Source organism: Sorex araneus, chromosome 5 (genome assembly GCF_027595985.1).
Source record: "Sorex araneus isolate mSorAra2 chromosome 5, mSorAra2.pri, whole genome shotgun sequence".
Classification (NCBI taxonomy): Eukaryota; Metazoa; Chordata; class Mammalia; order Eulipotyphla; family Soricidae; genus Sorex; species Sorex araneus.
Genome location: NC_073306.1, coordinates 117,205,852 through 117,229,445, shown reverse-complemented (window position 1 = coordinate 117,229,445; position 23,594 = coordinate 117,205,852). Strand labels below are relative to the sequence as shown.

General features: G+C 44.2%; 1 protein-coding gene and 1 long non-coding RNA gene across 2 annotated transcripts; both read right to left on the bottom strand.

Annotated features, from left to right (window-relative positions):
- Nucleotides 1-1,996: 1,996 nt before the first annotated feature.
- LOC129405139 (uncharacterized) lies at nt 1,997-7,572 on the bottom strand. Its single transcript, XR_008630358.1, has 3 exons — nt 7,509-7,572; nt 5,445-5,524; nt 1,997-2,097 (listed from the first exon to the last, which is right to left on the bottom strand). It is a non-coding gene; the product is annotated as an uncharacterized LOC129405139 (long non-coding RNA).
- A 102-nt stretch (nt 7,573-7,674) lies between these two features.
- LOC129404989 (latherin-like) lies at nt 7,675-23,364 on the bottom strand. Its single transcript, XM_055139939.1, has 7 exons — nt 23,303-23,364; nt 15,257-15,368; nt 13,996-14,125; nt 12,552-12,656; nt 11,182-11,331; nt 8,167-8,248; nt 7,675-7,707 (listed from the first exon to the last, which is right to left on the bottom strand). Exons 2-7 carry the CDS (start codon nt 15,354-15,356, stop codon nt 7,675-7,677), a joined length of 600 nt encoding a protein of 199 aa, XP_054995914.1. The 5' UTR covers nt 15,357-15,368; nt 23,303-23,364.
- Nucleotides 23,365-23,594: the final 230 nt, after the last annotated feature.

Sequence of the window (23,594 nt, the reverse complement as noted above, 5' to 3'; positions counted from 1 at the left end):
CTTTACCAGCACTCAGTAGCTCAGAGGGGAAGCATTTTTCAATATCAGTGATCTTCAGAACAGGTTAGGGTTTTTGTCCAGAGTCCCTGAGGTCTGTGCTGTGTTTCTCTTGGGCCTACCAGAGCAGCCATTTACCTCCCAGCATATACTTAGCACATGTTCTTCACTCTGAAAGTATAACTGGTTCTGCCTCGGGCATCAGGGTGGCTGGACATTTTCATGCTTGCTGGAGGCCTTGTTGCTGCTCTGGCCTTGAGTTCTACTCAAATGGGTGCCTCAGGACTTCCTCAGTAAAAGCATCAGAAATCTTTTATGGTAGTTGGAATACCTTAAAAATTAAAATGACCCTTGAAGCTTTCTGTGTGTCTCTTCTTTAGGCATTTTACTTTCAATCTTGAAAGAACTATCCTGACATACTTCAAATTGTATTCCCACAGATTTTGTCCAAGTGATGGGTTCCTGGATTTTCCTGGGATTTTGTCTCACTTGCTTGCTTGTGTGTTTTGCTCGTGCCTCTCAACGATTGCTAAGTCCTGCTCTCTTGCACCAAATCAGCGTAATGCTAACAACGTACCAGCAGCTGCCTTTTCTGAGGACAGGCAGGTCAAAAATCTGGCAGGCTCTCTAGTGGTAGAGATCAGGACACTATTCAGTCATGAGACCCAGTATCCACTATCGGAATTTGGGGGCATCCGTGGCTATTAAAGTAAACTAGCAAAGATGTCTTTTGTGGAGTGTCAAACTCAGTCTCACCAAGCAGAGAATAGGAATAAAAAGTTGGCACCAAGAGACAAAGACTCATTTTATTTTATTTTATTACTTTTTATTGAATCACCATGAGACACAGTTACAAAGCTTTCATGCTTGAGTTTTAGTCACACAATGATCGAACACCCATCCTTCCACCAGTGCACATTCTCCCCAGTATACCTTTCCCTCCCCCTGCCTCTATGGCAGACAGCTTCACCCATACTCTCTCTCTCTACTTTTGGGCGTTATGGTTTGCAGTATAGATACTGAGAGGCTATCACTTATGGTCCTTTATCTACTTTCAGCACACATCTCCCATCCCGAACGATTCCTCCAACCATCACTGACTTAGTGATCCCTTCTGTATTCCAGCTGCTTTCTCCCCCAGCTTCCAACTATTGGGCAATGTTCCTGGCCTTTGTGTCTACTGTCAAAGCCTCATTTTAAATGTAATTTGATAGATGAAAAAGTCACAGAAAGATGTGAGACAAGAAACAAGGTAGTGATGAAGGATGAAAAGAGGAAGAGCAGGGGAGAGTAGGTTGGAATGGTTGTGGGAAGTGTTCATCGCTAAGACTTGATCATGAGTACTTCTGAAGGGCTCACTGGGCATGAAGAAGGTCTGGAGGACCTAGGGTAGGTTGTTTTGAAGAAAGGAGGAAAGAAGCTTGGTCATCCAGAGCTGTGCTGAGGAAGCAGAAGCTGTGAACAGCAATATATCTTTGGAAAAGTTTGGCAGCACCAGGGAATGAGTCGAGATCGGTTTTCTACGAGGGCCAAGAAAGATTTTCTCCCCTAACCCTTAACCATGTAGAAGGTTCCTCCCTGCTGTGTCTCGGAGGATGAGCCCAACACTTTCACTTCATAGGGAGGGGACTGTGATCCTGGGAGAACAGTCACCCCACATCACAGAATAAGTTCAGAAACTAAGTCAGACATGTCAGGAATCCCTGTTCTTTAGCACTGGGGAAGTGGACTCAGTTTTGTTTTTTTCTGTTCTGAGATGAAGGCTAACTTGATCTGGGCAGCCTCTCTCACCTTCCAAACTTCATCCATCCTAGCCAGGCCCACCACCACGTCAGGCTATCATTGTCCTCCACCTAATGCTATGAGAACACGCGAGTCCATAGGTCAGAGCGGCAAAACATTTATTGTAGGAAGATTTCGAGGAATCAGAGCATAGAGATCGGTAGGAATTTACAAGGGAACAGCCTGGGTTTCCAGGGAAGATCTTCGAGTTCAGGGCGGATCATGAAATTTGAGAAAGCAGCTGAGTAATAAACGTGTACACTCTAAAGGTGTGGCGAGCATTCAGCAAGGAGACCAGCCAGCCAGTAGGACTCGGTTCTGTGTGATACCAGTAGTCAAGATTTTAGTCCACTCAGGTCCTCTCTAAGGAGGCTGTAGGCAGAGCTGAGAGCTGTTTTGCATCTCCACCACCTTCAGTGCCTCTGTCAGCAACCCACAGTGCCAAACACTTTCCTGTCTGGCCACCCGTGGGGCCCATCCCTGGATGATAGTTTTTCACTGCTCCTTGGACTCCCTCTCCTCAACACAATGGGTCTTACTCCTTTTGTTAGCCTACTTCATGATTCAGAGATGCCAAATACTGCCCTGATGCCCTGGTTAACCAAAGGCCATTTCTGAATTTCAACATTGACAATTCACTCAATTTTCAACATGCTTTCTAGGCTGAGCCATGTATTGATAAGATTGAATATGATTGGGGATCAATCACTTCTGTGATTGCTGAAAATCTAGAAGTGTTGTTGAGGAGGAAATGAAATACCCTAGACCTCCCAAAGTTTCACAACTGGCAGCAAATTAGTTACATAGGCCCAAACAGCTGCCATTGGCTGTATCTGAATAGTGAGCTCTTGAAATACAGCCATCAGAATCAAAATGTGATGTATATATGAATTACACAAAATATCAATGGCAAGAGCAAACAACAGGATGCAAAATGTTTCATTAATAATTTTAATGCTGATCATCTATTGACATGATACTATTGGGGATATATTTGTATTGGCCCTATATATGAATTAAACATTCACATACACAAATATATATTTTAAAAATTATTACTAGAAAATTACAAATTACATAGGTGATTAATGTTATGTTTTCATTGGAAATTATCGGCTTAGGGCATTATAAAACTAAGTTAACCAACTCAAGTATGTAGATTCAATTATGGCATTAGCCACTCAATTTCTTTCTTTCTTTTTTTTTTAATTAAAGGGCAGCTAGAGTGATAGCACAGCAGGTAGGGCATGTGCCTTACACGCAGCCGACCCGGGTTTGATTCCTACATCCCTCTCGGAGAGCCAGGCAAGCTAGCGAGAGTAACCCGCCCAAACGGCAGAGCCTGGTGTATTTGATATGCTAAAAACAGTAACAAGTCTCACAATGGAGACATTATTGGTGCCCGCTCAAGCAAATTGATGAACAACTGGAGGACAGTGCCGTGCTAAAGGGCAGCTACTTTATTTATTTTTGCTTTTGGGGTCACACCCAGTCATGCTCAGGGGTTACTCCTGGCTCTATACTTGGGAATTACTCCTGGCTGTGCTTGGAGGACCATATGGGATGCTGGGGATTGAACCCGGGTTTGTTGTGTGTAAGGCAAATGCCCCACCTGCTGTTCTATCGCTCAGGCCCCACCACTCAATTTCTTATGCCGCCTGTCTTGGATAGTACAAAACTTTCCTATGTTCTAGGTGACTCAGTCCACCACACGCATTCGTGTCTTCAGAGAGCATGAGAAAAGTTTACTAATAATTAATTTTGACCCCCCTCCCCCCCAGAGGTAGAAGCTTCAGTCCCCATGGCTGCTCTGACGTTCCCCAAGCTGCTCCCATTTCCCACTCCCAGGGTCCTTACACCACATGCTGTGTCCTTTTTTGAAAAGCCTTTTATCACAAAAATTGGGTATAAGTCTTTCCACTTCTGGGTCTCGCCTTTCTGCCCCACAGTGCCTCCCTCACAGCAGCTTTCTGCACCTAACGTTGCCTGTTGATTTGTGTCATTAATAGACTGTGGGATTTGAGGTCAGGACTGTGCAATTACTGTCTGTGATCCTGGCACCAGCGAGAATCCAGGAAATAAACATGAGGTTCTTGCCTTCACGACGTCTACATTCTAGCAGTGGAGATGGGCGAGAAATGAGAAAATAGAAAGCCAGAAGATAAAGAACATTAGGAAGAATCATGAAGCCATAAAACAGAGAATGCTGTGCCTCTCTGGAAAGAACTGAGGTGGCAGAACATGGTCTACAAAAAATAGCTGCCAATGGATGTGTGATAAATGAATAGCATTTCTGTTTACAGAAAACTTCTTTCTGTACACCAGCAGAGGGCATCCTTTAAAAAAAATATCTACTATAATAGACCTCCCTCAAGAGGGCTTGCTTTCCTTTCTTCCTCTTATCTTCAAAGGGAAAGTTTTTCTCCCACTCAGGGCCTTTGCACAGGCTCCTCCTTTTGCCTGGAATGTTTTTCCTCAAGTCTTGACCAGATCCCTCCCTTCTCCTCCAGAACTCATTGAAGCAACTTCTTAAAGAATCTTAGGGGAGGGAGGGAGAGAGGAGGTGTGTGTATGGGGGGAGGGGGAAGAGAGAGAGAGAGAGAGAGAGAGCGCCTGCCATAGAACCACAGAAGCAGGCTGGTGGGGGTTGGGGGTGGCAGGAGGGAAACTGGGGTCCTGTAGGTGGGAAATAGACACTGGTGGAGGGATAGGTTTTGGATCACTGTATGACTGAAACCTGATCATGAACAGCTTTGTAACTATGTATCTCACAGTGACTCAATAGAAAGGAAGAAAGAAAGAAAGAAAGAAAGAAAGAAAGAAAGAAAGAAAGAAAGAAAGAAAGAAAGAAAGAAAGAAAGAAAGAAAGAAAGAAAGAAAGAAAGAAAGAAAGAAAGAAAGAAAGAAAGAAAGAAAGAAAGAAAGAAAGAAAGAAAGAAAGAAAGAAAGAAAGAAAGAAAGAAAGAAAGAGAAAGAAAGAAAGAAAGAAAGAAAGAAAGAAAGAAAGAAAGAAAGAGAAAGAAAGAAAGAAGGAAGGAAGGAAAGAAAGAAAGAAGGAAGGAAGGAAGAAAGATAGATAGAAAGAAAGAAAAAGAAAGAAAGAAAGAAAGAAAGAAAGAAAGAAAGAAAGAAAGAAAGAAAGAAAGAAAGAAAGAAAGAAAGAAAAAGAAAGAAAGAAAGAAAGAAAGAAAGAAAGAAGGAAGAAAGAAAGAAAGAAAGAAAGAAAGAAAGAAAGAAAGAAAGAAAGAAAGAAAGAAAGAAAGAAAGAAAGAAAGAAAGAAAGAAAGAAAGAAAGAAAGAAAGAAAGAAAGAAAGAAAGAAAGAAGGAAAAGAGTCTTAGGCCAGCCTGCACTCTTGATTCATGATTTCTTCCCAGCCTGGTCCTCAGTCCACTTTTTCTGGCATCTTCCTACTTTGTTTTATTCATAGTACCCACCACTTTCTGGAATTTAGTTGACTGTATGCCTATTCCCTGGTTCCTTGTCAGTACACCCAATACAAACCCCAGAAGATCAGTATTTGAGTTGTTCGCAGCTCTATCCCTAATATCTCGCACATAATAGATGCTTAACTGAAATTTTATCAGTGAATAAATGACATATTAATAATGAACCTAAGGGTCAAATGTCATCACCAATGAATGGAAATCTGTTTTGGTCTCTCACCAGATTGGTGCAAATGTAGCTCCTTCACTTTGAAGATATTTATGCGGTGATTTCGAAATTATCAAAAGACAGCAATGTATCTAGAAGAAAAAAAAGACAGTGGGAGTGAAGAAGGACCAGAGGGCAAAGGTGAGTCCCCCGTTCCCACTGGAGCACAGTAGGGCCAGGGAATAAACCAACAGAGAGGAAGTAAGGATGGGATTTTCCCAGATGGAGCAGGTGCAGTCTCCCCGCCTTTCCCAGATGGAACCCCGGTGACCATGAGCTTACACAAGCAAGGCTCTGGTATGTGGCTTTCAGGACTAAATCTCCAAACCACACAGGCAGCAGTGGAACGGGGCAGTCTCACCCCAGTTCCCTGTCTGCCCCTGATGCTGGAAGTCATGCCCACAACCCGCCCCAGGGTGCCATCTTGGCACACCCTCAGCCCAGGCCCAGAAACTCCCAATTGAATCCCAAGATGGAATAGCTCCTTACAGAGGTGTCTCTGGAACTCAGTGATTTATAACCTTAGAATTTCAGAAGTGCGCGGACGCATAAGCCTTCCATGATATGCAAAATGAGCAACAGAAAATAAATGATCTAGCATCTGACCCTGGAAGGCAGGCTTGAATGGTGAGGGGGAAATTTGAGCAAAATGTAATGCCCCCAAATAGAGAGAGAATATCTGAGCAATTTTCTGCCATAGAGGCAGGGTGAGGATTGGAGTGGAAGTGGGAGGAATAATGGGGACGTTTGTGGTAGAAAGATCGACGGTTGTTCGATCATCGTATGACTGAATCTCAAACATGAAAGCTTTGTAACTGTATCTCATGGTGGTCCAGTCAAAAATAAAAATAAAAAATTTAAGTTGGGATTTCTGCAGCATTCTGGGCTATCTCCAGATCATCTCACTGACCAACTCCTGGCCTCAGTTTCCTCACCCGTAAGCTGATGACAACTATTTTCTCCAAAGCCAATCATGTAAGAGCTGTATGCTGAAATGATACCATGGAGGAGGCTGGAGACTCAAGTGTCCCACCTCTCCCCCAGAGTGACAGCTCAGTAGCAGTAGAGGTAAAATGTTGGCTGAGCTTCCCCTCACATTTCCTTTGGGTGAAACCTAGAAACCAGAATTTGGGAGCTATAGGGCTCATTCAAATCAACTGCCTCAAGCTTCTTATCTCTTTCTGGAAGCTTTCTGCCAATGGAGGTATATGAATAGAAGCCAGGAAATTGTTCCTTGGGAAGTCAATATGGAAATTAAAGGGTTTCAACACAAAACACTCGGTAGGACTGTGTACCAAGGTGAAGAACATTTGTGTGTGTGTGTGTGTGTGTGTGTGTATGGGGGATGGTGTCACACTGGTAATATTCAGGGGTTACTCCTGGCTCTGTGTTCAGGAATTACTCCTTCAGAGCTTGGGGGACTTTATGGGGTTCTGGGGATCCAACCTGGGTTGGCTACATTCAAGGCAAACTCTTTATCCGCTATACTATCTCTCCAGCCTCTGAAAGAGTCCTTGCAAACCAGTAATTGATTTTTAGGATTTCACCAGAGACCTTTGTTGCTGAGTTTGTCTCTTATTCATTGTCTTTAGTTTTGTCAGACATGGAAACTTGGGGTGTTTGGAGATAAAAACTACTGCAAAGAGTTTTCCCCTGGACTAGAGTCAGGCCAATTTTCTGCTCATCATGGAGCATCATATAATTTAGGGGAGGGTAAAGGAAGACTCAGGCAGTTTTTCTCAAGCATAGAGGCCGTCATTCATAGTTCAGCTTCTTGAGGCTTTGGGGACCAGATGGAATTGGAACCAGCATGTACTTAGCTGGTGGTAGAGGTTCGATGACTGAAGCGCTTAGCTCTGCCCACGGAGGACAGGATCTCCTCAGCAAATGGCAGCCGAGTCGATCAGGTTTGCTACTAGGGACATTTATGCCTCTGCAGGAAAGAGACTTGATCTGAGAGAAGCACGAGGGTGAAGTAAGTGGGGAGAGGAGAAGGAGAGGAAGCCAGGTGTTTTCCCGGAAAAGGACAGGTCTTTTCTGGGAAAACACCTGGCTTTGCCTTCCTCTGGCACTTACTTATTATTTCACCAGCAACCCGTGGAGTCAGGTTATTGACCCATGAGGTAATGATGGGGCACAGCTGAAAGACAAGGAAAAACACGAAGTTAGGACTTGACATGGAGACTCAGTGGGAGTAATTCAGCCAAGTACTTCTAAACCAGCTATTTTAGGGAACTTGGGCTCACAGGTAGATGGACATGGGTGACAGACTACCCTGGGGACACAGGTCTGCAATGCCACTTGGCAGTCTTAGACTCTTAGGTAAAAGACCAACTCATTTTGAAGCCTTTATTTAAAATCTAGAAAATGAAAATAATATTTTGACCTAGACTATAAGATTGAAGAATGAAGTAAAAAAATAGTATTAGATACCACTGTGCTGGCAAGCTTAATATTAGCTCTTAAATTATGATTAATTATACTTATTTTACATACAAAGAAATGGAGTCTTGGCAAAGCTTATCAACTCACCTGTGGCCAGAGATATGGCTTTTGGCTTAAAATTAAATACTTTTGGGACACAGTTCACCAGATGTGGTTGTGAATAAAAGCTAAGTACATGCCACTTTCACACTAACACTCCTTCCTGGAAGATCTTCTTCCAGTTTATTAAGGGTATTCAGACTCACCACACTCTGGGTCCCAGACTCAAAAGCAAAGTTTGCTTACTTACTTTAGCTCCCAAATTCTGGATTGTCAGGTTTTCCACAATTTTCTCAATGCTGGCAAGTTGTGTAGCTGCAGTTGGGAGTTTTCTAAATAAAAGAGTCAAAGGAATTTTCAGAACTGATTAATTTCTCCCAAATTTTCCATTCTTTCTGTCAATTCTTTACTCAGCTAACCCCAAGTTTGCCTGAAACTACTTCTTAACTCCTTAGTATTTCATCAACCCTTCAGTTCTCATCATTTTCTCAGGGTTCCCTAAAATGACTTTTTCAAATTAAATAACCTTGTGCTTCTAATTGTTCCATATTATTTCTTTCCTTTGCTTACTTGACTTCTCTCTCCTAGGATTTTTTTTCTATTTCTACCACCGTTTTGGGACCAGTCATCTGACTTTCTCCAGAAAACTCTTCCTGACTTAGTCCATGTTCTCCTCCTCCACATACATTCTCATTTCTTGATTATCTCTTGCTCCAACAGGTCAATGCCCGCTGCCTCACTCTTACAGGGGAAGATAGTTCTGTTGAATGCTCATGCTTACAGTTTATTAATTCTATTAAAAGCCAATTTGTATAAATAAATTGATCTATCCTTCCCACAAAGTAAGGACTTGTTTTCCTCAATGGATTAAAAATAACACAGGCACCATAGTGACTGTCTTCCTACGGGCGGAGGCCTGGGAGTTCAGGATGTCCCTCTCTGGCCTGGTTCTAGCTTATGTCTAAACATGGCAATAGGCAAGTACCACATCTCCAGGGTTTCAGAAAGACTTCCACATCCATATCTTGCTCAAAACAGTGTGCGGTCAAGGAGGGAATCAAAACATAAACTTCATGAATGAAAAAGGTAGGGTAGAACACAGATTAACAATAACCACTAGATTCAAAGTTTATCATAAATATGGGTTGAAATTAAAAAGAACTTTGGGGGCTGGAGCAAAGTACAATGGGTAGGATATTTGCCTTGCATCTAGCCAACCCAGGTTTGACCCCCAGCATCCCATATGATACCCCTAGCACTGCAGAAAGTAATTTCTGAGTGCAGAGCTATGAGTAACCACTTAGCATCGCTGGGTGTGGCCCCCAAATAAAAATAATTAAATAAATATGAATGGAGTTAGTAGATAGTAAAGCATAAGTTTTCTGCATAGGAAGACATAGGATTGATCTCTGGCAAAAACAAAAGCAAAAAACAAAAAATAAATAAAAACAAATCCTGCAACTGGGGAGTCGGTGGAGCTTTGCATTCTGGAGCTCTGGGTCTGGTCTCCAGCATCACCTGGTTCCCAGAGCATTGCCGAGTGTGGCCCCCAAACCAAATAAGTACATGAACGTAAATAAAGACTAAATCTTACAGAAGGGGATCATGAAAATGAGAGACGGTATAAATTTAGAAGAAAATACTAAAATTCTTGCTGATGACAGGGCAAACTCCTGAGAGTTCCTGAAAAGGCAGAACCAGAGGCTAATGCCTGATGAAATCCTTGCTTTAGTGGTGTCGAGAGAAGGAGACGTTCTTGTCGAGGCTCTTGCCCAGGCACTTGTGCCTTTCTCCGAGAATGAAAGCTCTGCGGAGAGTGCCTGATGGTTTGGTGGGCGAAGCTGATCAGTGCCAGCAGATTCCATGCCTCAGTTCAGTTCCTTGGCAAGGATTTGGTAAGTGATCTGAATTTCCTTAAGACAATTATATACCAGAGGGATGGAGAGGGAGTACAGGAGTTGGCCTTGCCTGTATCTACCCCAGTTTGATTCCATATAGGGTCCACCAAGCACCTCCAGGTGTGACCCTTGACCACAGAGGCAGGAATAAGGCCTAAGAACTGTTGGATGTAGCCCCCAAACAGAACCCTCCCCCAATTCATATGCCTTGAAATGTAATGCTGGCTATACTTTTGCAATAAGGAAATAACTATTTTTGGAAAGACTTCATAGTCTGAAAGGCTCAAGATAAATTATAATAGTAAAAAAAATCATAAATAACTTAGGTGTCAACTATAGTTAAGGATCCAGCTTTCTTTCCCCTCTACATTATATAATGGATTTTTCACATCCTCATCCTTGAAATTATTATATAATATTATGTATTATTATATCATTATATAGAGAGTCTCTTGCCCATGCACCTGGCTGTCTTCCCTGGGGTCCCTCGGAGGAGATGGACTCCAGCTTCCCTCCCCACCCCAAGCAGAGCTCCCGGCGTCCAAAGACCCCCAGAACCTAGCCACAGCCATGCTCAAGGCCACTCTCCACACGCTCGGATGAACCTCACGCATGAAAGTACTGGCAGAGGAACCCAGGTGTGAGTAATCCCATTAGCGGCCAACATCCAGAGACTTAAAAGCAAGCTCCCAGAAGCGAGAGGCCGAGAAGCGGCCACGCAATATCTTATAACCTACTTCCCCCTCTGGGAGAAACTAGCAAGCTACTGAGAGTTTCCTGCCCACCTGGGACAGCCTCGCAAGCCTCCCATGGTGTATTCATATGCCAAAGCCAGCAAAAGCTGGGTCTCATTCCCCTGACCCTGAAAGAGCCTCCAATGTGGCATCATTGGGAAGGCTGAGTAGAGAGAGGCTTCTAAAATCTCAGGGATAGGATGAATAGAGAGTTTGCTGAGACCACTAGACAAATTTGATGATCAACGGGATAATGATGATGATTATATCATTATATATTAAGCTACCAAGAGTATCTTGCCCACACGGCAGAGCCTGGCTAGCTACCTGTGGCATATTCGATATGCCAAAAACAGTAACAAGTCTCACAATGGAGATGTTACTGGTGCCCGCTCGAGCAAATCGATGAGCAATGGGATGACAGTGATACAGTGAAATAATATATTATATGATATTATAAATTATCATATAATCATGATATAAGAAAAATTTTAAATGAATAAAATTTTCTATATAACATACGTATTCCCATGCCCATAAAAGGCTGATTTTTGTTGGTTTTATTTTAGATGGTCTCTCTCAGAACCTGCTCATAGCCAGCTGGAACATAGAGAGAAAGGGTGGAGAACTCACAAGGCATCAGAGTGGATCTCCACAGACTCAGGCAGGATTCTGCAGTTCTCAAGGCCGATTTGGTATTTGCCATTCAAATCCTTCTTCAAATAAACACTGACGCTCATATTTGCTCGCACAGTAAATTTGTGGCTAGGCACGCCTAGCAATCTGTGGAAAGCAGGAATGCGGACTGCTGAGAAGGAACATTCTTTCTAAGACCTTCTAGAATGTGAGAAGGTCCCCCACATTACGAAGGACTCAAAATCACCCTGTTTAAAGCATTTCCTTTAACTAGAAGTGACTTCAGGACAGTGGGGCAGGACCTTGGTGACTTTGGTGGTGGTGAAGTTGCAATGACTCTGAACGTCAAAACCATCAATGCATTATAGCCAGGTTACACCAACCACAAGAAAAAGTAAACCGATGAAAGCATTTTAAGGGTCATTGACACACATTTCCCAAGAGGTAACGCCAGACTGGGGAATGAGGGTTGTTTTGCTTGAGTCCTGCAGCCGACTGTGGCTCAGCCAGGAAAGTGGCACTCATGGCATGGACTGACACCCATAATGCTCACCCGTGGACAGGCTGGTTGCAAATAACACGCCCTTACCAAAGCAGATAAGCCACAACCTGGAATGGCGTTTCTGTCCATGCCGGTTACCAAATTGCCTCACATAACCGTGGGGAGGTTCTTCCTTAAGGCCCATGGGGCCAGGCTTGAAATGGATATGAAGGAAGTAGATGAGTAAGTTTCAGGAGGTGTGGGGGCTTCCAGGTCCTGAGGACCCCTGACCTCTGAAAATAAACAAAGCCCACCCCACCAGGCTTTATCTCTAGGCAGTGGCAGACAATGATGCCATGGAGGATTGGGGTCTAGAGCAGAATCTATGCTCCTGTCTTAGGTCACATTCCTTCAGGACTGAAGGGACTCTAGTGGCCTCCAAATAAATGAGGGTGGGGGGGAAAGGGGTTATACCCGGGATATTGGTGGTGAGGAATGTGCACTGGTGGAGGGATGGGCGCTTGATCATTGTGAGATTGTAACCCAAACATGAAAGCTTGTAACTATCTCACGTTGATTCAATAAAATTTAAAAAATTAAAAAAAAAGAAACATGGTAAAAAAAATGAGGGTGGGAACTTTAGGGACTAAGTAGGGAAGGGAAGCCTACTCCATTTCCCTGCTTGCCTGGGCCTGCAAGCATTCTAGAGGCTCCTGAGAGGGGAAGATGTATGCTTCACATAGACACACACACAAACACACACGCACACATGCTCTCTCTCACACACACGCATGCATACATCCACATACATGCATGCACACACAGGCTATTGGACCATTGGTGCCAAAGAGACTAGAGTTGTGTTCTGGTGGCAGCTGTAACTCACTTAACTTCCACAGAATATTCCAATGGAATGGACACTTGGGCGTTGTTGCTATCAGGATTGCTCTTGAAGGAGACGGAAAGGAGCCGAGGGTCTATCAGTCTTACCCTGGGTGGAAAAATAGCATGGCAGAGGAAGGTCATGGCTCCCATCCAGGTGGGCCCTGCTCTGTGCAAAGGCAGTTCCCTCGCACTAACCGCAATGCTCATTAATCATGTCATTCTTTGCATGCTATCATGTTATAAGCGCTGGCAATATAGCCTTAAGCCAAAGGAAGTGCTTGCACACATGCATCTCACCAAGCAGGTTGAAATAAGAGAAGGAATAATAAGTGAAGGATTGCAGGCTTATAGAGCATGTCCTTGGGGGAGTTCAGTGATTATGTGTCAAAAAAAAGCCAACGAAAGCCTACAAGTGTGCAGGTGGTGGGCCTGGGCCCTGCAGAACCTTATGAAAGTGGTGATTTGAGGAAGAATGGACATTGAAATGAGAAACAAAAAGGGCATTTAGAAAGGCTTCTTATGGGAGCTGGCATTTGGGCAAAGTCATCGGTGATTGTCCTGATCAATCACGAGGCCAGCCAGGGCCAGCCAGAAGCCAGCTCTGGCTAGAGCAAGAATGAAGGCCCTGGGGGCTGAAACGTAGCTGAAAGTTTGCAGGATGGTTGACAGGCACAGTGTGGCTGGCGGGCAGAGGGGGTGGGGTGGGGGGAGGTGGTAGGAGGTGAGAGGGCAGGCAGGGCCACTTTACATGGGGTCTTGAGGCCAGAGATGAGGACAAGACTTGTGAAGCTCTGGGTGTTCTAGAGCCTGTTCCTTCTGGGTTGACTGTGAGTCAGACCAACGAGGCAGAGAGAAGCTCAGATGCCTGGGTATGTCTGGGAAGATGCTGACTGTGAGTGTAGCAGGGATCAGGGAGTCGAGAGAAAGTTGGGGGCGGTCAGAAGAGCTGAACAGGGGCAGAGGGCATTGGTTGGGGTGGGGTGGGAGCTGGCTGGAAGAGGAGCAGGAAGGGATCTGAATGTTGTCGCTCTAATTATTATGACATCCCCCACCCCACTACCCAGAAAGGGAGTGTTTGCTATTGTCACTATCCACTAGGGGTTCATGGAGGAGAGGGCTGTGCTGTGCAACCATTTTCCATATTTAATTTCCTTCACCTCCACACCCTCCCGCAGTGGCTGAGCTCACGGGGGAGAGTTGGAGGTGGAGTGAGGGAGGAAACTGTCGTGTCCTCATTGATGAGAAGCAGCCCTCCTCTTCCCACCTCTTCCTGCCTTGGCATCCCTCCAAATGGGACATTTCTCCCAGCCAAAGGCTCTCAGGCCATCCAACCGAGCTAAGGGGTGATTGCTGAGAAGGGGCCAGTGCAGAGCCAGGAAACGGGGGAAAGCAAAGCCAAACCAGAACAAGCAGGACCTTGGGCATGGTTACTGGGGCTTACTCACCTGACGCCACTATTTCCCAACTTGCCCAGGAGGCCAGAGACAGAGCCCAGGACTTTTGACAGTTGTCCCTGGAGGTCAAATGTCTGGAGGCCGGAAAGAAGGCCCTCGCCTAGGAGTCCCTGGGTCAAATCTGAAAAACAGGTCCCCCCACCTCACAATCCCAACAGATATGGTGTCTAAGACACAGAGGATCTCTGAGCCAAAGACCACATGAGGTTCTTCATTAATTTCATCTTTCTGGACTGACCGATGTCGGACCAAGTTTCAGATACAAATATTCAGTAAATACTTCTAAGGAGCTAGTGCTCAAGGCCTTGCCGGGAGTTGGGGCTCTGTCAGCGAGAAGAGGCAGCACTGACTGCAGGGAGGACAAGAAGGACTGAGCCAGCAACAAGAAGCATGCAGGAGTCAGGGGCACAGTAGCCTGTGGAGTTTCCTGATATTTGGGCACGAGTACTGAGCAGTCAGGAAGAACACGTGCCCTAGTGCCACACCCCAGTGCCTGGGATGTCAAGCATATCTGGGTTACTCTGTAGATTTGGGACAGTGGGAGGCTAGAGGTCAGGAGGTGATTCTGGGGTGATTTGGGCGATTAGGGGGGTACCAGCTAGTGAGTCTTTAAGTAGAAGATATTTCATAAGGTCAACAAAAAAATCGTTTTAACATTTTAGCCATTACGGTCATACTGGTGCCTTTTGCTGAATATTCTTTCCACATATAAAGGAGAAAGAAAAGATGGGAACATGGAGGTGGCTCGGAGGTAAAAACATATGCCTTGCACACAAGATACCTGGGTTCCACCCCAGAACCACAAAGAAAGAGGGAAGGGAAGGGGTCTGTCTGAGTAAAAATGGCCTGTCATAGGTGGGTCTCAGTAGATGAATTAGGGTAAGAAGACCAGAAAAGATATCATAAAAAAAATTTTTTTTTGCAGGGGTGGGAGTGTCACATGTGGCAGAGCTCTGCTGGCTCTACACTCAGAGATCACTCCTGGAAGACCCAGGGGACAATATGGGGTGCCAGAGATCAAACCTGGGTCAGTTGCATGCAAAGCAAATGCTCTACCCACTGTACTATTGCTCTGGGGAAAAGAACTCTTGAGAGAAGAGGATTAAACATAGAAATGGAGGGATGATTAGAAGAGCTCTCAGTGAACGGTGTTAGCTCGGCCCAGGTACTGTGACAGTAAGAACATAGCCAACACTGGCTCAGGACCTGGACTTTAGGCAAGGGTCATGAGTTGGGCAAAGGAGAGTCTCACCATCAAGGAGCTGGGATGTCACGCCGTACTGGTGGTATTGAGCAGAGGTGGAGGCGAGAAGCCCACAGAGGAGAGTGATGAGGGCAGAGACCTTCAGCATCCTGGCAGGCACCTGTAGGGAAGTGGGGTAGAGGGCATCACTGGGGGCTCATTCACTGATAGGACTCGCGTCTCAGGTGTCACTGTCACTGTCATCCTGTTGCTCATCGATTTGTTCGAGTGGGTACCAGTGACGTCTCTCATTGTGAGACTTATTGTTACTGTTTTTGGCATATCCAATACACCACGGGTAGCTTGCCAGGCTCTGCCGTGTGGGCTCCGATACTCACGGTAGCTTGCCGGGCTCTCCGAGAGGGGTGGAGGAATCAAACATGGGTCAGCCGCGTGAAAGGAGGACACCCTACCACTGTACTATCGATCCAGCCCTCGTCTCAGGTGTGTTAGACCCAAGAGAATTCATTTGACAGCTAAGGCCATTGCCATTCAAGAAGACACACTTTTCCTCCTCCTCTAGAGCAAAAGACAGGTTCCAAGAGAGAAAATCATCTTCCAAGAGCCGACATGACGTGCATTTGTGCCCAGGAGAGCTGGAAGAGATCTACTCCTGCAGGGACGTGGGCGTTCCCCGTGGAGTTGCCCATTGCCCTTGGGGAGGGGGCAGAATGTCGTGGTGCGGAAATCAGACTCTGAAGCTCCCTGCCTCTTCCCAGCTGTGGAATCGTGGGATTTGAGACTAATTTAAAACATACACCCTCATTTTACACTATAGTGAGGGGCAATGGCTTTTGAGACCCATATATCTGGGAAAGATTCCCAACGTACTATCTTGTTGCTGAGTAACCCAGGGGACACAGACTCTTGGAGTGTGGGTTTCCTCATCTGGGAAATGTGGATGAGATCTCAGCACTTCTTCCCTTCAGCCAGCCTCAGTGTGAGAGCAGAGTCTGGTAGCCTGCACCTGGGCTGCACTCCGTTATGCTTACCAGGACGCCCACCAGCCATGAGTAAGAAGTGCTCATCTGAGGACTCAAAGGTGTTCTTTTCCTGGGTGGGTAGGAAGGAGTAGGCACAGCTCTAAGGGACCTGTCCCTCAGAGATGAGATCCCAGTCTGGAGGGCCTGGACACTGCGTTTGCCTGCAGTCTGGGTTGGAACTCTCCTTACAGGGCTGGGAGTGGTATTTGGGACTTTGACTTTCACCGCAAATTCCCCATTCATCCCATGATAGTTCATGGCAATACACCAGGCCCTTGTAGCAGCTGGAGTGACATGAGACTGACAGGTAAATTATGGTTAGGCACAGTTCACATTCAGGGAGCTAGTTCCCAATTCCAGTCTTCAGTTCCACACGGAACAACCTGTTTGATTTAGTACTTTTGATTTAATTGGACTTTCAGGCAAAAAGGAAAGTTGAGGATGGAAATAACTACAAATTAAAAGTAAAAAGAAAATACAAATGATTCTCAGAAAATACAAATAACTTCAGTTGCCTTTCCTTCTGAAAATTTTCCTTTGCACATATACACATTCATTCACGCATTCATGGGACATTGCAAAATGCCTGGTTTTCCTTCCACGTTCCTAGAGAGTCAATTGTCCCAACAGCAATGAATTGTAACTATCTATCTTGCTTGCTTTTTGTAGAATATTCTAGCATTTGGATTGACCAGTGTTCACTCCATCTGTCCCTTCCTTTTGACCATTTTTATTATTTTTCAGTTTCATGTTATCATTCCAAACAGCACTGGGGTGAAAATATGTGGATAATTTTCTTCACTCATTTCCCACATTATGTCCCGTTAGGAGTATTCTGGACAAAACGAACCTTAAAGTTGTTTGTGAAGAAGCTTTTTCTGTGTTCAAGTTTCTCACCTACACCCGATCCCCAAATGAATGGTTACAAAGTGCCAACAGGATCTGAGATCAAATTTCAATTTCAGGGATCTGGCTTCAGTTCTGACAGTTATCAGACCAACCCTCCAACCAAAATTAACTTTAAAGATGGACATAGATAAAATAGTACTTGAGAACCTTTGATTTCCTGCATAGAAAAAAAGTATCTTTCAAGAACAAATCCATTTTGTTCTTGAATGGTCACTTTTCCATTTGCTTTAGAGACATACAAAGTTCTTGAAAGGTCAGTTTTCCATTTGCTTTAGAGACATGCAAAGCCCAGGCAAAAAGGACCATTAGACATAATTTAGAATTTGGGGCCACTAAAGTTTGGGGAATTGAAAGGTAAAATCCTCTAAGTAGGGTACTCTCAGGGAAGGAGTCTCAAAATTGGTATACAGAAGTTCCTCAACTCAATTTAACTACTCTTAAGTTCACGTGTGCAGTGTGAAATTTCCAAAGCTGTGATTCGTAATAAGAAATGAATTGCTTGTCTCCATTTCTGTTACAGAACTAAATGTGTGGCATCTCCTAAGTGATGAATGTTTTTATTTTCTTATGTTAACATGGTGATTTTTTGGAAAGCACCTTAGGATGATCTCTGGTTGACTAAGAAACAAAAACACAATTAAAGAGCTGGGATTTTCAGTCCTACCCCTGAATCCTCAGTTTTAACAAAGTTTCAGTTTGCCAATGCCTTACGATTTAATAATCATGCCAGTATCATAAAGTCTCCATAAAAACCAAAGATAATGGCTTCAAAGAGCTTCCAGGTTGATTGCCTTTGGGGTGAGTGCGGCACCCAGAGAGTGCCTGAAAGCTCATAGCTTCTTCTTACATATTTTGTCCGAAGCATTTCTTTTTCTGGCTGCTCCCGAGTCTTTTCCTTTTATAATAAGCCAGTGATCTGGTCAATGAAATGCTTCTCTGACTTCTGTGGGTCACCATAGCAAAGTGATCAAACCCAAGAAAGGAGATGGGTTAGGGGGCTCTGACTTCTATTCAGTTGCTTAGAGGCACACGCTGTTAGACTCACAGAAGAGGAAGAAGTCTTGGGAGATTGACCCTTAGCCTGTGAAATCTGAGAGCTTCTCTGGGAAGTGTCAGAATTGCAGGATACCAGTTAGCCTCAGAAAATTGCTTAATGGTGTGTGTGTGTGTGTGTGTGTGTGTGTGTGTTGGTAGGGAGAGGGTAGGGGTGGGGTGGCAATGCCATTGTAGTTGATGTCAAATTTGTTAGGCTCTCAGGGTCAGCGATGTGGTTAGTTGTGAGGCTCTGAATTTTATTCCTGGCACCCTTTAAAAAAAAGTTATGTTCTTTTTTTTTTTTTGGTTTTTATTTGGGTCACACCCGGCGATGCACAGGGGTTACTCCTGGCTCTTCACTCAGGAATTACCCCTGGTGGTGCTCAGGGGACCATATGGGATGCTGGGATTAGAACCCGGGTCGGCTGCGTGCAAGGCAAACGTCTTTCCCGCTGGGCTATAGCTCCAGCCCCCCAAAAGAGTTATGTTCTAAGTTATTTGGCAGATGTAAGTTTCAAAGCTGGGCAAAGATTCTTCACCCTACTGTGTAATGCTGTGAGATATTGGTTGACATTCAAGCAATGGAATGTTTTTTTTTTTTTTTGGTTTTTGGGTCACACCCGGCGATGCACAGGGGTTACTCCTGGCTCTGCACTCAGGAATTACCCCTGGCGGTGCTCAGGGGACCATATGGGATGCTGGGAATCAAACCCGGGTCGGCCGCGTGCAAGGCAAATGCCCTATCCGCTGTGCTATCGCTCCAGCCCCAATGGAAGGTCTTTGCAGATACTTTAAGCTTTCAATTAATACTCAGAAGATTCTCATCTAAGGGAAAAGGCTATGCCCTAGAACTAGTCACCCTGAGCAGTAAGAGCAAAAACAAAGTAATTCCATCCTCATGAAACACAAGTATGTCATGACATAATGAAACCACTCCACTTATAATAGAATGAAACCACTCCACTCTAATCACTTTTTCTTTGGAAAAACAGAGTAACTCTCAGAGCCTTTACAATATTTCATCATTTTGTCTAATAGTCAAAAAACTTTAAAGACAGATTTTATGAAAATTAAAAGAACCAATGGATTAAAAACCAATAAACTAAAATATAGAATATAGACTAGTTCCATAGGTGATTTAAAAATTCAAATACCCAGTAGTCAGCAGGGTGATCAACCCACAGCAGATGAGAAGTGGGCTGATCACCCTGTTCACAGAAGTTTGAGATAGTGTTTCAGATACAGTATCTGTGGGAATCCATTTCTGGACCACTCTGAGAAATTCTCCATGGAGTAAATGGTGCTTTTTTTGCCATGGGTTTAATAGTGGAGGGACCAAAAGATTTTTTTTAATTTTATTGAATCACCGTGAGATAGTTAAAGCTTTCATGTTTGGGTTACAATCTCACAATGATCAAACACCCATCCCTCCACCAGTGCACATTCCCCACCACAAATAACCCCAGTATACCCCCCTTTCCCACACTCCCCCTGCCTCCATGACAGACAATATTCCCCATACTCTATCTCTACTTTTGGGCATTATGAATTGCAACACAGACACTGAGAGGTCATCATGTTTGGTCCATTATTTACTTTCAGCACGCATCTCCCATCCCGACTGATTCTTCCAGCCATCATTTTCTTAGTGATCCCTTCTCTATTCCATCTGCCTTCTCCCCTCTGCTCATGAAGCAGTCTTCCAGCTATGGGGCAATCCCCCTGGCCCTTGTATCTACTGTCCTTGGGTGTCAGCCTCATGTTATTTTATTCTATACTCCACAAATGGGTGCAGTCTTTCTATGTCAGGGACTAAAGGATTTATCTTGTCTTCTTTCCACCCAGTACAATACCTGTTTTACAGATGAGGAATTGGAACTCAGACGAGGGTCATGCACCTCCTGGGATCACCCTAGTTAGTGGTTAGGGCCTGGGTCTCTAAGTTTTTAGCTGTGTGTACCCTACTGCAAACCCTACTCAAAAGAATTACTATGAGAACTCAACAAACATTCTGAACATTGTTGAGGTCAGGACCTAAATTAACTTCTAATATGTGTTGCGGGTTAGTGTTTCTTCTCTTTGCCCTCCTTGGTCCTAAAATGTCCTTTAGAAGACACAGACTAACAGACCTGCTGGAGGACAGGGTGCCCAGGGGCATCTCTGGATGTACAGTGCTGGGTCTATACCAAATCTCAGCCACAGTCCTACCCCAGGCCAAAATATTGCTATGCCTGTTTTAAAAAACAGGAAATGGAAGGTTGGGGACCTAAAAGTGTGTATTCTTCCCTCTCTACTTATAGATAACTCTCAGTTTTGAGGGCAGATGTAGTTTATTTCCCAAGCTTCTTTGATCTCTGGGATAGTAAGACAAAAATGGAAGTTGTTGGCTCATGTTTCTGAAAGAATGAACTGATCCAGCTTCCCCCCCATATTCTGCTCCTTTCTTATGGGATAGCAGCTCACTGGCTAAAATTCTGCAGCTATTTTATTATAAAAGTCACAACCTCTGGGGTTACAGAGGGAAGAACTGGTAGGATCCAGATCCAGCTCATCATCTTAATAGCTTATCCCCAGAACTTCATCATTATTTAAGTCACTGTTATTCATGCTCTGTGCTAAAAATGAGGCCTCATTTGCAGCTGGTAAAATTTATCAAACATTTTAGTCTGGTTTCCTCCTTGGAATAAAAGGCAAATTGGAGAGATTGCATTGTGCTCACCTGAGTTTCTCCCATGCACTGCAGAGATGACCCAGGCTGGTGTTGTCAGTTTTTAATGTATTGTGCTAGTGGTAGCCTCTATAAGTAGTGGGTGACCCCCATTACTGGGAACGACGTGGCATTGGGTGATAGACAACTGGGAAAGCGACAAGAAGCCCTCTATTTCACCATGTCCATCACCATGTTCTTCTACACTTCCAAAGCAAACATTCTTGCATGGAAAAGCCCAAGGGATTAAGGCAGTAGAGACTCATTTATACTATTTGAAGGATGAGTCAGTAACCGGTTTCAAACTGTACATCGTGGATAGGAACAAATGGGGAGATGTAGAGAATGTGGAGAACTGAGTCAGGAGTTTGTGTTCTTGAGTCTCTCATTCACTTCCCAGGCCTGCTGAGTGGTTTTCTTGCCTGTACCATGAGTAAGGTGGCAACATGGACTGAGACAGGAGGCCGATGGGGATCCAGGACTCTGATGCAGACCACTGAGAAGGAGACCTGGAGATGAGTGCAGAGAGATGGTACAGCAGATGGTACTCGCCTTGCACATACCCTGCTCGGGTTCAATCCTTGAGCTCCACTAGGACCAAAAGCAAACAAACAAACGAGACCCAGAAGCTTCTTTTGCGCCACTTAAATTTGCCAACAGTTCAGAATGTAATTAATGCAGAACCAAATTACTGATTTTTTTTAGACACCAGCACCACGTATTCAGTCCCAAACACAAAATGAACAAAGAGAAATAGTTATAAAATAGTGCCAATTTCTGGGGTTACAGTAAACCATCCCAAATCTTTTTTATAATCCTTGAAATGTCAGCTCAGGATATACATCTTAGCTGTAGTTTTTCTATATACCTCTTCTCCCTTTTCCTGTCTTCCTTGTACCTGTCTCTCCGTTTCACTGGGTTCATCCCTTTCCCAAGTGCCCTTCCAAAAGTATGCACAGTCGTCCTTTTTAAGAGGCCTTCTCCTTCCTATTTTACTGGAGCCTCCACAAATCATCCTATACCCTACTCTTTCTGCCAGGATAGTGATTGATCTCTGTTTTCTTTCCCCCCTAGCATAGAAAACCCCAAAGGGGTTTGAGCCCACCAACGGGCTCAAACAAATAGCTTTTTCTTCCTTGTCCACAGTATCTTGTTTTATGAAATGTTAAATTTCCCATTCTGACATTCTCTGGTCTTCTGGATCCATATCTGCATAAGTTCTGTACCTCTGATCAATTCTTTCCAGACATTCTGAGGGCTCTACTGTAGTTTTTCTGATGAAGCTCGTGTATCTAATTTAGACTCTTCTGTTTGGGCACCCTTTCCTAAAGACTTTGCAAATATTCCTCTTATACATTCCGAAATTTAATTCCCTCATCTTTGAGGTTCCAGTTTGGATCTAACAGATGATAGTTCCTTTAAGGTCAGGTGTCCCTCAGAGAATCTTCTTAGTGAGAATGTTATGATTTCTCCTTGTCTTTTATAATTACCTTCTTTCATCAGCTGTCAGTTAAAATGTAAAATAAGGCCTGAACAGCACCCTTGTGAGGAAAGGGTAGCAAATATTTAACTAAATAAAATCAGTCAGGGAGAAGTTTATTTCCATATGGAGGATTTGAATTTTACTAATTTAATTCTTGGAAGCAGAAAATAACCTGTAAGGTCAACAATATACAGCCTATTATCTTTGATCCTGTTAACATTAATTCATGGAGAATTGCCATAATGGATATTGCCCTACCAGTGTTCCCTGGTCCAAACTGGGCACTCCTCTGGGTCCAAAAAGGATGATTTCAAATACCCCCCTCATTTTGCATAGGAAGCCTATCACCATGGCCACTTTCCCAGATAGGTAATGTTGTCACCTAAGGTTCAGTGGACAAGGCAGGGGCATCATAAGGTTAAAATAATTCATGATAGTCCTTTATTTTTAAAAATCTTTATCCTACTTTCAGTATCTTTTCTGTCCCCTCTGCATCATCAACAGGAACCCTTTCTGATAGGAATATTTGTATATAATAACTTATAAACTTAAAATATGGTATGTCACCCTATTTGTTAGATCTTTGATAAACTTATTGCAATTATAAGACAGAATGATAATTCAGAGACCCCTTCAGGGGCCATTTTCCCCCAGAACAAATACATAGGTCAAGTGGTGTTACACCTCAGTATCATTTTCTCTTCAGATGTTCATGACTGTATATGGCTCACACAAACACACACACACACACACAGATCCATCATAATTACCAATTAACAAAAAAAATCAGTGCTTCTAAACACAGTCTACCACTGAAGCCTGGGGCAGAGGTTTCAAATCTCTTATATTTCTGTCTGAAAATGACCCAAAGGTCCCATATAGCAAGGAGCTCAGATTGGAGGAGAGGGAGTTTCTGACTGTGCACATCAAGGACTTACCGAATCTTAGATTCCATTAGTTTTCTCAAAACCCAAAGCCAGCATAGCACACAGGGAAGCTGGTGCAGAGAGGAAAAGGAAATAACAGAGAGCCTGACACAAATGGATCTTGTTCCCACGACCTAGAAATCTTGGCAGCTGGTGGGGATCTCAAAAGCTTCCCCTGAGGGGCCAGTGAATCTTGAGTTGCCGGAACACGCTTAATGGCTGTTGCCAGACCTGATGACATAATAGGGTAAGTCCTGACAGCCTGCTGTGGCCAACTGCTCCAAACTGAGAGGGAACTGGGAGG

What these genes read in the sequence shown, in the direction of transcription:
- LOC129404989 (XM_055139939.1), bottom strand. Translation starts at nt 15,356, where the DNA reads ATGCTGAAGGTCTCTGCCCTCATCACTCTCCTCTGTGGGCTTCTCGCC. An exon ending in GAATATTCTGTGGAAGTTAA is followed by an intron (nt 11,332 to 12,551) that starts GTGAGTTACAGC and finishes TGCTTTCCACAG; the next exon opens with ATTGCTAGGCGTGCCTAGCC. An exon ending in GAGATCCACTCTGATGCCTT is followed by an intron (nt 8,249 to 11,181) that starts GTGAGTTCTCCA and finishes TCTTTTATTTAG; the next exon opens with AAAACTCCCAACTGCAGCTA.